The sequence below is a fragment of the Pezoporus wallicus genome, unplaced genomic scaffold (genome assembly GCF_028554395.1).
Source record: "Pezoporus wallicus isolate ANWC-B61680 ecotype Strahan unplaced genomic scaffold, APGP_CSIRO_Pwel_v1 scaffold_6362, whole genome shotgun sequence".
Taxonomy (NCBI): domain Eukaryota; kingdom Metazoa; phylum Chordata; class Aves; order Psittaciformes; family Psittacidae; genus Pezoporus; species Pezoporus wallicus.
Window position 1 is genome coordinate 7,831,507 of NW_026637663.1, and position 11,479 is coordinate 7,842,985.

Below are 11,479 nucleotides of genomic sequence, written 5' to 3' on the forward strand. Positions count from 1 at the left end.
GCCTACCGAGTACATGGGTGCCCCTCGTCGCCCCCGCCCGGGTGCCGCTGCCGCTGTCGCCGCTGCCATGGTCCTGCGCGCTCCTCCGCGCCGCCCCGCGCCCCGCTCAGCCGCCCTACCCCGTCGCAGTGGCCTCCCGGCCGCGGCCACCTCCCGCGGTACCCATCGCCTCGCACCGCCCCGGCTCGGCTGCCCGGAGCGCTGCGGCAGGCGCGGAGGAGGGCGGGGGCACAGCGCGAGGGGCGGCGCCATCTTGGGGGCGACGGGAGCCGCTTGGGATCAAATGCGCTTCCGCCCGCCGCTGCCATGGGGTCGCGGGAGCCGTGCCGCCGGTTGGAGGCGGTGCTCGGTGCCCTCTATGACCTGGGTGGGTGGGTGAGCGGGCGGGCGCGGAGCCCTCCCTGGAGGCTGGGCAGGGGGGTGAAGCGGGGTCGCGCGTTCTCACTCTGGAGCGGGGTGACGGCGGCCGCGCACAGCTGACCCGGAGCATGTGTTCCGCCCGCAGGTGAGGAGACCGGTGCTCGGCGTGCCGCGGAGGACAGCGGCGTGAGCGCAGGGGCGGCGGCCGCGGAGGAGAGCCGGGAACCGCAGCTGGCGGTGGGCGGGCGGCGCCGGGCCCGCGACTTCTTCGGGGAGCTGCGGGCGGAGCTGGGTGATGCCGCCGCCGTCCCGCCGCCCTCTGCCGCGCCGCCGGCTGTGGAGGTCGTGGTGTTTCGGGGCAGGAAGAAGAAGGGGCCCCCGGCGCCCCCCATCGGCGGTACCCAGGTAGGGCCGGGCAGAGGGCGGGCGGGGTATTTCTTTTTGAGCCACCCCGGAGCCTTGACCCTGAGCAGGAGCTGGACTGGGATGCCCTTTCCTCGTGACAATTGAAAGGAGACAAGCGTTTCTGTATGTTTGTGATTTAGTTTTTCTGTTTCCCCGGTCTGGCACTGTAAACTGTGAGATACTTTCCATAATTCCCACTCCCATGCCGAGTTTCTTCCCTCCTGCTAGTACAGCTAGCTGGAAATCCGAGATCCTTTGGCAATGTGTGTGCAAGGCTTGACAGCATCCAATCCTGAGATTTGCAGTAGTGCTGCTGATAGGGGTCATCTGAAGAAGGGGCAGGACTTGAACACTTTTTTTTTTTTCCTTCCAATTTTAGAAGATCTTGGAATGTGTCCTATATTTGAAATAGATTTATCCCAACAAAATAAATCAATCTGCAGATAGACTCTTAATAAGAGTCCTGTCTACAGCGAGAAATCAGTGAACAGGAAGCAAAGGCTCTTGGCTACTTCTGTGCCTAAGCCCTTTGTGTGCTGCTCTGTTCTTGTCAGTAGGTGTGGATGTGATCTGCCAAAGCATTCTTTTCTTCTCTAGTATCACACCACCACTTGGCTGTTCACAAGGAACATGCATCTTGGAGGCCCAAGTGCAAGGTCCTACACCTGGGTCGGAGCAATCCCAGGCACAGCTACAGGTTGGGCAGAGAAGAGATTCAGAGCAGCCCTGTGGAGGAGGACTTGGGGGTGTTGGTTGATGAGAAAATGAACATGAGCCAGCTTCAGTGTGTGCTTGCAGCCCAGAAAGCCAACCGTATGCTGGGCTGCATGAAAAGGAGCGTGACCAGCAGGGTGAAGGAGGTGATCCTGCTCCTCTACTCTGCTCTTGTGAGACCTCACTTAGAGTATTGTGTGCAGTTCTGGTGCCCTCAACATAAAAGGGACATGGAACTGTTGGAACAAGGCCAGAGAAGGGCCACGAGGATGATCAGGGGCTGGAGCACCTCCCATATGAAGATAGGCTGAGAAAGTTGGGACTGTTCAGCCTGGAGAAGAGAAGGCTGCGTGGAGACCTCATAGCAGCCTTCCAGTATCTGAAGGGGGCCTTCAAGGATAACAGAGAAGGACTCTTCATTAGGGACTGTAGTGACAGGACAAGGGGTAACGGCTTAAAACTGAAACAAGGGAAGTTTAGGTTGGATTTAAGGAGGAAGTTCTTTACTGTAAGGGTGGTGAGGCACTGGAATGGGTTGCCCATGGAAGTTGTGAATGCTCCATCCCTGGCAGTGTTCAAGGCCGTGTTATTCAGAGCCTTGAGTGACATGGTTTAGCATGAGGCATCCCTGCCCACGGCAGGGGGGTTGGAACTTGATGATCTTAAGGTCCTTTCCAACCCTAACTATTCTATGATTCTGTGATCACATTTGGCTGGTCAATGTGAGAAGGCATTAGATCTCACTCCTCTGGTTTGGTTTGCTGATGCTAAATTCCCATTGTGCTACCAAAACCTGTGGCTGAGTTTCTTCAACAGCAGGAGGCCTGGAGAGGCTTTGCTGGAAGCTGAGCTGCCTTTCATGCAGAGCAGAGGGTACCTTGCTGGTTGATTGGCCACCAGATTTCATAGCTTATGGCCATAACATCAGAAGCCTAATTCTAAAATAAGCTCTGAAGGGCCAACACAGCTGTTTTGAATTCAGGGAGACTTCCTGATGTCTGGGGTTTGACCCTTGGAATTGGGAAGTTTGAGAGACTGACCAAGCAGTTGGCTGAATCCATACACCTTTGTGGTTTTTTGTTTGTTTTTGTTTTTTTTTTCTGGCATGCTTTTCTCTCAAAATTGGCCTAGATTGTTATTTTTATTAACAATTTTTACAACTTAATTTTTTCTCCCTGAAAAGACTGGTGTTAGGCTTGTTAATAAAATGTTTTCAAAATAGCTTTTTTTTGTGTGTGTGATTGAAATGGACAATTTTATGTGGAAACTTTTGCAGAGTGGAGAGAAGTTTGGGTTTGGCTCTGGTGGATGCAGAGGGAAGAGCTGATACAAGCCTGGGATCTGAATATGTGACTCAGTGTCCTGGAGAGTGAAAAGGGAATGCATTAAAAGCCTTTAGGTTCAGTTTTAACACATATTTAATACTCCTGCTTCCTTAGAGAGGATAGTGCCCTTGAGAGCAAGCAGGGAAAGACAAGTACATGCTACTTTTGAACAGACCACTGTTTCTCCACCTGGCCCAGCCTGCTTGGGAGCAGGCAGAGCATCTGTTCAGAGAGGTGGTTCAGCACATCCTCCTTGAAATCAGGAGCTGGGCACAATCCAAAATAACCCTGGTTGATTTGCTACTGCTCTGAAGTGTCCCATGTGGGATGTTCTTGTACCAAGCAGGTGTGGAGCTATCCCTGGGGATTTTGCACTTCTTTTTCTTTCTAGGATAAGGTCTGTCCTCCCTGGAGAGTTCCTCTCCAAACCAAGTACTGCTGATGGAAGGTCTCTTTTTAAATCAGGGAGTAGAAAAGATGTAATTTTCACTGATCTCATTTTGAGCAAGTAGTTCCTTTAAACAGCATTAAGTGGAGTTCACCATTTGCTGACAGTGCATCATTTGGAGCTGTTTCTCTTGCATTAGTTGAGCTGGATATATCTGGATATCTGTCCTTGCAGTTACAAACTAAGCTTGTTCTGCATGTCACTGCTAGCTATCAGTACATGTGCTATTACCCCTGTGCTCTCCATCTCAAAGAGAATGACTTAAAATTCATGCCCTGACTTGCGTTACCAGTTTGGTATGGATTTGGAAATGGAAATACGTGTGATGCTTACCTCATATATGTCAGTTTTTCTCTCATAAAATGTAATTTGTAATTGAAAGTATAAAAGTTAATTATAGCCGTTAGTATCTTTCTGAATTATGAAATGCTTTGTAAGTGTTAGCACATGATCCAGGTGAGAAAATGCAGGACAAAGCTATATGCACTGTGCTATAATAACACCCTATAAATTGTGCAAGTTGGTTTCAGTAAGACCCTATAATATCTATATATTAAAAATGCCATTGAGACTGTGTCTTTTGGTAAATCCAGGTAGTGAACCCAAAAGAAGGTACTGCTGGAAAGCTGTATACTTTTCCCTACAAATCATTTAACATTTCACTACTTTCCAGAAGACATTTACAATCAGCATTTAAACTGGTGTTAATAGTTGTGTTAATTCAAAATTATTTATTTTGTTTATAGACCAAACCAGTGGATGAAGAGAAAAATGCAGACAAACAAGAATTTAACTTTGAAAAAGTAAGTCAGCAGGGCCTATCTAATCTCTCTATTTTAGTGTGCAGGTATATGTATTTGTATCCTTGGAGAAGCTATGGTGGTACTGATGGGAAACGCTTCCAGAAAAGGTTATGTCTTGTAGGTGAGGATTTCCTTATAGGTAATTTTGGATGCATGCCATGCCAAAGGGTGCATGCTGGCTATTGTCAACTGCTCTGTTTGAAAAGAGGCATGTTACAACTTTGTGTCCTTTCTTTCTCATCTTTCTATGAGAATTTGCGGAGGATCATTGTATGTTAGATGTGAAAAGCTGTGCAAGTACCCACATGTTTAGCAGAGCTCTTTCAGGCCATGGTGTTAATCCTGGATTTCTATTCTCATGTGAGAGGGGGCAAAAGTGTATTTGCATCTCTTTGTGAAACAGCAGATGACTTTTTTTCCATTTGTCTTTTTAGTCTCATCTGTTCAACTATCATTGTCCTTCTTAGTGATTTGTTTGCAGATCTGTGCAAGTTGTTTTATATACCTGATCTCTGCAGGGATGTGCTATGATCCAGTGAAATCTCTCACTGGAGATTCTGTATGGAGCTCTGTACTGCTAAGAACAGCAGGGATTTAACCACTGACTTTAAAAAGATGATGAATTCAACACTGGTTTTGCAAGGGTATTCTTGTGCAATGTCAGGTATATGTATGTGCATAGTTAAACCACTTCACCCTCTGCCCATCTATGTTTCTCACTGGTTAAGTGCTCTGCAGCCAAGGAATGAGGACATTGTTTAAATGGTGGGTGCTGTGGGTAGAGCATTTCATTGTTCTTTGTGCAGCACAATATAATTTATTTTTATATGAAGGAGATCCATTCCATGTTATTTTATGTGAAATGAGAATGGAAAATTGGCCTGACAGTCCTCACCACCCAGAGATTAGATAGACAGTGGTTAACTGTTCTGCAGGACAGCTTTAAATTTAAATTCAGTTGTATTTTATAGCACATTGATTTCAGGTATTAGCCAGAGTTTCTTTGGGAGTATGACCTTGTTGTGGTCTGTCAAGAGTTATTTTACAACAAGTTGGACGGATTGTGAAGTGCTTGCAATTTTCTGTAATGTTTTAGGCTCGTCTGGAAGTGCACAAGTTTGGAATAACTGGCTACAAGAAGCAGGACCAACGCATATGGGAACAGGAGCGTGCTATCATGCTGGGAGCTAAGGTAATTGTCACTTGGTTTGTGCTGTCACCCAGCTGTTAGAGTGCAGGAAAGCAGTAAAAGCACTGGAGAGCTTTGCCACTATTTGTTTGAAACAGAAGATCCCCTGCCCTGACCCTTCTTCCACTCCATCCTTACTTTTGTATTTTCTATTCTGTCTTGTCCGTTTTATGTAGCTGCTCAGAAAATGAGTGTGGCTGTGTTATCAGAGATGTTGTATAGATGAAATATGACTGATGGGGCAGAAACCAACACTTACTATTTTTTTTTATTTTTTTTAATCAGATCATTCAGAATTAAATTGTTGGAGAGAGGGGATTGCGCTTTAAAGCTTCACTCTTCTGTTGAGTTAAAGATGGGAGAACTTTACAATTTTATTTATCATCAGTGGTGTAAAAGAAAAAAATAAAATTGTAGAGTTTTGGGGGGTTGGCGGGTGTGGGTTTTCTTTCTAGTTCAGTGTGTTATGTGGAAGCCTTGTAGGACTGATACAAAGCATAAACATCCCTCTTTACTGTCTCTATGTGTCTACCTTGCATCCCTTAGTCCCTTCTTCTCACTCAAAAGGAAATAAACCATTTCGAATGTTCTGCCACCACCATGTGAAGAATATTGTCCGTGCAAGTGTGTGAATACTTTTTGAAAATTTCATCAGTGGTATCCCTCCCGCTCTTTATTGCAGCCCCCCAAAAAAGAACATTGGAACTACAAGACTTACCAAAAGAAAATGAAAGAGGAAAAACCAGCAAAGGATGATGATAAGGGAAAGGTTCGTGTTACGTTTTCTATGTAAAAAGGCAGCATGTAAGAGCTAGTCCAAGACCCTGACAGATAACGCCTCAGGCGCAGGAGGAGTGCCCCAGCTTGACACTGCCTGCTCCCCATGGAGTGGGTTCCTGGCTCCAGCAAGACTAATCTCATTAGTAAAAGCTGCCTCTATGCAGTGTGAAGGCCATGGAGTTAGGCTTGTGTTGTGGTGGGTTTCACTGCTTAATCCTTTGAGGCTGATAGACTGATGACACAAAATCACCAGTTGTTGATTTGTTGTTGTTTTTTTCTCTTGCCTCTTAAGGGGGAAAAAGTGCCCTTCAATGAAAGTTTGTTGCATGTTCTCTGATCACAGAGAGACAGATCTTCAGCTGCTTTTATGTCAGCACAATTCCATCTAGGATCTTGCTCATTGTTTAAAGCAAGGGTGAGGTTTCTATTGCATCTGTCCTCTAATATAGCCCATCTGGCTCTGAGCCTACTCCCTGCCTCTCCGTGGAGCCTTCTCATGTAGGTGGGAGCAGAATGTGGGGTGGGTAATTGCTCAACCAGCCTGTTCCATGCCACCTAGGGGACCTGCTTCTCCTCTCTCATGTGGCTCAAAGTGCATCCAGTTCATGACCAGACATGGTTGAACCCTATTATTTGACAGGTATGCTCAGTCAGGTGACAAGACACACCTGCCAGGGAGCAAGTCCATCTTTTGACCCAACGATCTGTCACATGCCCAAGAAGCAAGCCTCTTTCCTCACATAGCAGGGGCAGCATGTTAGTCATGAGAGGGCTGTACTTTCCATAAGGTGACAGGAAGGCCTCTGGGCACTCCTAGCAGTGTCTTTGTAACGTGTTGCATCACTTGGCCTATCAGAAGGTCTCCCAACCTGCTTTAAATGTCTGCTGCTCCATGATGCAAAGGCTACCAACTATACGTTGTCTATGCAGGTGGTTATTTAGCCAATATGCTCTGTTCCTTTCTATTAAAATATGTATCTTTAAAAGCAGGAACGTAAAGGTGATACTCTTAAGAAGAAGAAAGAACAGAAGGAGAGGTGAGCCATTTTTAACATGGTTAAAAATAACTTGCTTTTGTATAGCCTCCCCAGTGTATTTTCCTAATGTAAGTATGCACAGTCTTATACCAGAAGTCATGCAGATCACAGTGGAAGGAACTTCTCCAACTGCAGAAGGACTCAGTCACAAAATGGTGATGTTGCTCTGTGTCTTCACAGTTTCAGAGGCTTTAGTTATGCAGCTTAACTGAAAATACATCACTTCTGTGCCAACATGTCTAAGACTGCAGTCAGAGGTGAGATGGATGGAAATCCTTGAGTGCAGACCCAGGGTATACCACTTACACCGAGCATTCACTCTGAGAATTAATTTGTGCAAAACACAAGCTACAGTATACAGAGGCTTGAAAGGTGAAGTGACATTCTTAATCGTAGTGTAGCAGGTTCACTGAAATGCACTTTTCTTGCTCTTTCCAAAAGTCTTTGTGTTTCTAAACCCTTTAAAATATAAATCACTTGGTAATGCGCTGCAAATTTTGAATGTCTATGCAGGCAGTAAACGTTCTGGGGTCATTACTTGCTTTGATGTGATATTCCATAATACCAGACACTGATTGCGTGAATATTTTTCACCATACTAAGAGTTTTCATGAGTTTCTGTTGTTTCTCTTACTACTTTTGTGTTGTTGTTCTCCTATTTCAGGAAGGCCAAAAGGAAGAAATCAGTGCCTAGCATTTGGCCTGCAGGACAAGTCGGAAAATTCAGAGATGGGACCTTGATTTTGCAAAGCCGTGATATAAAGAAGATTAAATCATCTAAAGTTATCAAATGAACTTACAATACAGAGTAAAATGGACAATATGCATAAGAGAGAATTCACGTTGCTACCAACACAGACTTATTAAGCCTCTCACCTTCCCACTATTTTTTACCTTATTTGTTGTTGCAGGGTTTTCTATATTCCATTCTGCCTTGGGAAGAATATGAGAATGAACCATTTTATAAATAAAAATAAGACTTTATTAAGAATGTAACACAGACTATTTTTATTAGTCAATACATGCTAAAGAAAGCATTTCACTTTCTAGAATCGCTGTATTGACTGTAAGTAAAATATTCATCCATTATTTAATGGATTGAAATATATAGCTCTTTGCTTTCTTCTGGAAAAAGTATGAAAAAATCAATACCTTACTTGCTCTGAACCTCAAGTGGGTATTGTCAAGCATTTATCAGGCATGTATCTGTGTCTGTATCTTTACAGGCTGTTAGTGACTAGTGGAACTGCTCAACATTCTTCTTGTCCAGCAAAACCTCTTACGGTTTCCAAGTTTTCTGCTTTAGAATGAAAATGAGATATTTTTTTCTGAAGTTTTGTCCCAGGTAGAGTTCCAGACTCAACTTGTACATCTCTGCAGAGATCTCTAAATAAGCACTGTTTCAAATGGTGGTGTGGTGGCTTGGTTGGTTTGGTTTTGAAAACGAGATCATGCAAGACTGAACCAAATGAGGCATAGACACTCGATAGTTTCTGGTTGTTCATGCTTGGCTCATGTTTGTTTTGATCAGTGTTCCCATGCCTCGTAAGGATTTTCTATGAAATCTTTGTCAAAACTCAAGTTTGGATTTCAGATGTGGTATTTCTGAAAGAACTATTTTGTCCTCAGTAGCTATTTTTTGTTTCTTTGTTTTCAATGTCATGTTTCCATTAGAAATGGCAGTGGTTAGTAGCCTTCCAAAATGTCCTCTTAACCACCCTCATAGTAAAGAATTTCTTTCTAGTATCTAATGTAAATCTACCCTCTTCCAGTTTAAAGCAATTATCCCTTGCTCTATCACTCCATGCCCTTGTAAAACATCCCTCTCCAGGTTTCTTGTAGACCTCCTCTAGGTACTGTAAGGCTGCTGTAAGGTCTCCCCTGGGCCTTCTCCAGGCTGCACAAACCCAACTTTCAGCCTGTCCTCATAGGAGAGGTGCTCCAGCACTCTGAAGCAGGTGTATATGAGAAGGGAAACAGCCCTTACTGGAGAAACATCTTCTAGGTACATTGGTGAATTTTGGTGTACCCTGCAGTCTGGGGAAGCAAGGGATGCTTCCTGACTGCCACCTGGGAGCCCGAGTAAGATAGACTCTAACCCTGTGCGAGCAGCAAGGTCTGTGCTAGCTTGCAGCAAGAACAGCAGCATGGCCCTCTCCCCCAACAACAGTATTGGAGGCTGCCCCCTTCACAGGATAGGGATGTATTCTGGGGTAGGGAGAGCCACACCACAGAAAGGGATGTTTTCTGGTACACTCCTTCCTGCGCACCTTCTACCTTACTTTCAGATCCTGAGAAGTGCCTTGCCAGTACAGAGAGGATTAAGAGGAGGGAGACAGCCCAGGGAGAATAACAGCTGGGTAAAAAATGGAAGGGAGTGTTTCTGGAGCCATATGGGAAGAGGGCTGTGCAGAGTTTGGTTGCTAAATACTGTTATCACGTTTCATAATTGCATAATTTGATTTATTACTGGTTGCAGATTCAAACCAGAATTAACAGTCCTATCCGGTTACCAGCTTAGAGAAACACTAAATCATAATTGCGTGTGAAGGTGTAATCACTAAGTAGAATTGAGTACAATCAAGACCTGTTGAGGCAACAGATGGGCTTTGGATGTTGTGGGATAACCTGTATTTTTTAATTCCTGGTTAATCCTTGAGCTTGTGTTTTCACTGCTCGCTTCTAGATAAAGTTTTGTTCAGCTGGCTTTGGACATAACATGCTGTGGGAGTTTATGTCCTCAGTCAGCTTTGGTAACTTAAAGGATTCACTTTCCACCTCGACAGCTCCCAGAGGCTATTTAAGTGTGAAACTTGGTCAGAAGGAAGTGTCCCATTTTTGCAGTCTCAAGCTTTTAAGCTGTGTTAAAGAACAGTTGAAAAAACATCAGTTCTTATAATAAAAGGTTGAAAACTGCAATGCAGAGCTGGCAGTGGGACATGGAGGCTTGGGGGAGAGGGGGAAATAAAAGCTTATTCAAACTTTGTATTTTCTCACTCATTTAACATATATGAAAGGTTTCTCTTACAGGGTGATAGGCTGGGGGTTTTTATATCAAGTCCCCAGAGTGCTCAGGTAAACTTGGTACCAGCAGACCTGTTTTGTTACTAGATGGATTAACAAAAACAAGGACAGTAGACATTTGGCAAAAAACTGCTGAGAAGCTGTTGCGCACCTCCTCTTTCTTTGGACTGGTGTGTGTTATTAATTAACAGGGTATGAAATGCATGTTCAGGCAGCAAGCTGTCTTGCTTTTGGAGCATGTACTAATAGATTAAAGCCAGTGTTGACAGAGTAACTGATTTCGGGTGAGGGAGAGCAGGGACCATCTTATTTTGCCCTCTATCTGAGCTGAATAGAGGAATGGGGGATAAAGGAAGAATATCTGGTGTCTTTCACATGCCTTTTCCTGTGACAGTTTTATTCCTGTTTCCCCATGTTCTAAAATCATTCTGATTATCTTTCCTCACAGTCAAACCCTTTGCCATGAAGGAGTTGACACCAAATTGCTGTCTCTCGTAGGAAGACAGAAAAAAAAAGGCCATGATGGATGGTGTCTCCTCGTTCTTGTCTGTACTTACTCATGACGGTTTCGGCCAGGTTTCTGTTTCTTACCTGGTGCTGCTGTTAGTGCGTTGGCATGTTTTATTCTGCTTTATTAACAGACATTTATGAAGGTTGCAAAGCTCTGATGAGTGCCTTTTGCAAAGGGGAGTGTGCTGCATCTAGCATTGCTCAGTACCTCACGAGGCATCTATCTGCTTGACAGAGGCATGCAGCTCCAAGATGGAATGTCTTGTTAAATTATCTCACAAAGTTTTCTCTTTCCTGCCCTGACAAGCTTTATGTCCACTCTGACTTTTACATTCATCTGAAGGCCTTTCCAATCAGTCACAGTTATTTCCAGTCTCTGCTTACTCCAGCATCAGAAACTTCTGGAGACTGGGAAATCACCTGAAGTGCCTAAGATGGGTTGGAGCTAAATAACATCCCCAGGTATGCTATAACTGACATGAGCCAGATTTAATGGAGTGGTCCTGAGGAAGAGAGGTGTTCCATGTGTCTGAAGCTGAGGCACAGATGGTTGCTCAGAGGGAGCACTCTTGGCTTTCTCCAGGTACCGGGTTATTTTTGACTGTGGTAGCAAAGCAGGTATCAACAGGAGTTATGTTTGCAGCCTTGTCGTGGTTTAAGCCCTGTCAGCAAGTCAGCCATGGAGTTTCTACTCCCCTCCCCCTTTCTTCCCTTCCCACTCTCCAACCACCCCACACCCCCTCCCCCCAGGCTCCCGGAGGGATGGGGAGGAGAATCGCAAGAATGCAACTCCCACGGGCTGACATAAGAGCAGTCCAGTAAGTAAGTAAGGTGTAACACAGATCACTGCTGCCTCTGCTACCACCAATGATAATGATGGTAAG

General features: G+C 44.9%; 2 protein-coding genes across 3 annotated transcripts in view; one reads left to right on the forward strand and one right to left on the reverse strand.

Annotated features, from left to right (window-relative positions):
* The window catches only part of GNPAT (glyceronephosphate O-acyltransferase), a 20,247-nt gene extending 19,980 nt beyond the window's left edge, over positions 1-267 (reverse strand). For both annotated transcript variants that reach the window (XM_057406987.1, XM_057406986.1), the window contains exon 1: positions 7-267. In XM_057406987.1, the coding sequence (XP_057262970.1) occupies positions 7-252 (246 nt within the window). In that variant the 5' untranslated portion in view covers positions 253-267. The remainder of the gene's footprint in view (positions 1-6) is intronic.
* Positions 237-9,768, forward strand: CUNH1orf131 (chromosome unknown C1orf131 homolog). The gene is made up of 7 exons (XM_057406988.1): positions 237-367; positions 506-765; positions 3,999-4,055; positions 5,152-5,247; positions 5,927-6,013; positions 7,015-7,061; positions 7,726-9,768. The coding sequence occupies exons 1-7, from the start codon at positions 307-309 to the stop codon at positions 7,853-7,855; spliced, it is 738 nt and encodes a 245-aa protein (XP_057262971.1). The 5' UTR covers positions 237-306; the 3' UTR covers positions 7,856-9,768.
* The last annotated feature ends 1,711 nt before the right edge of the window (positions 9,769-11,479 follow it).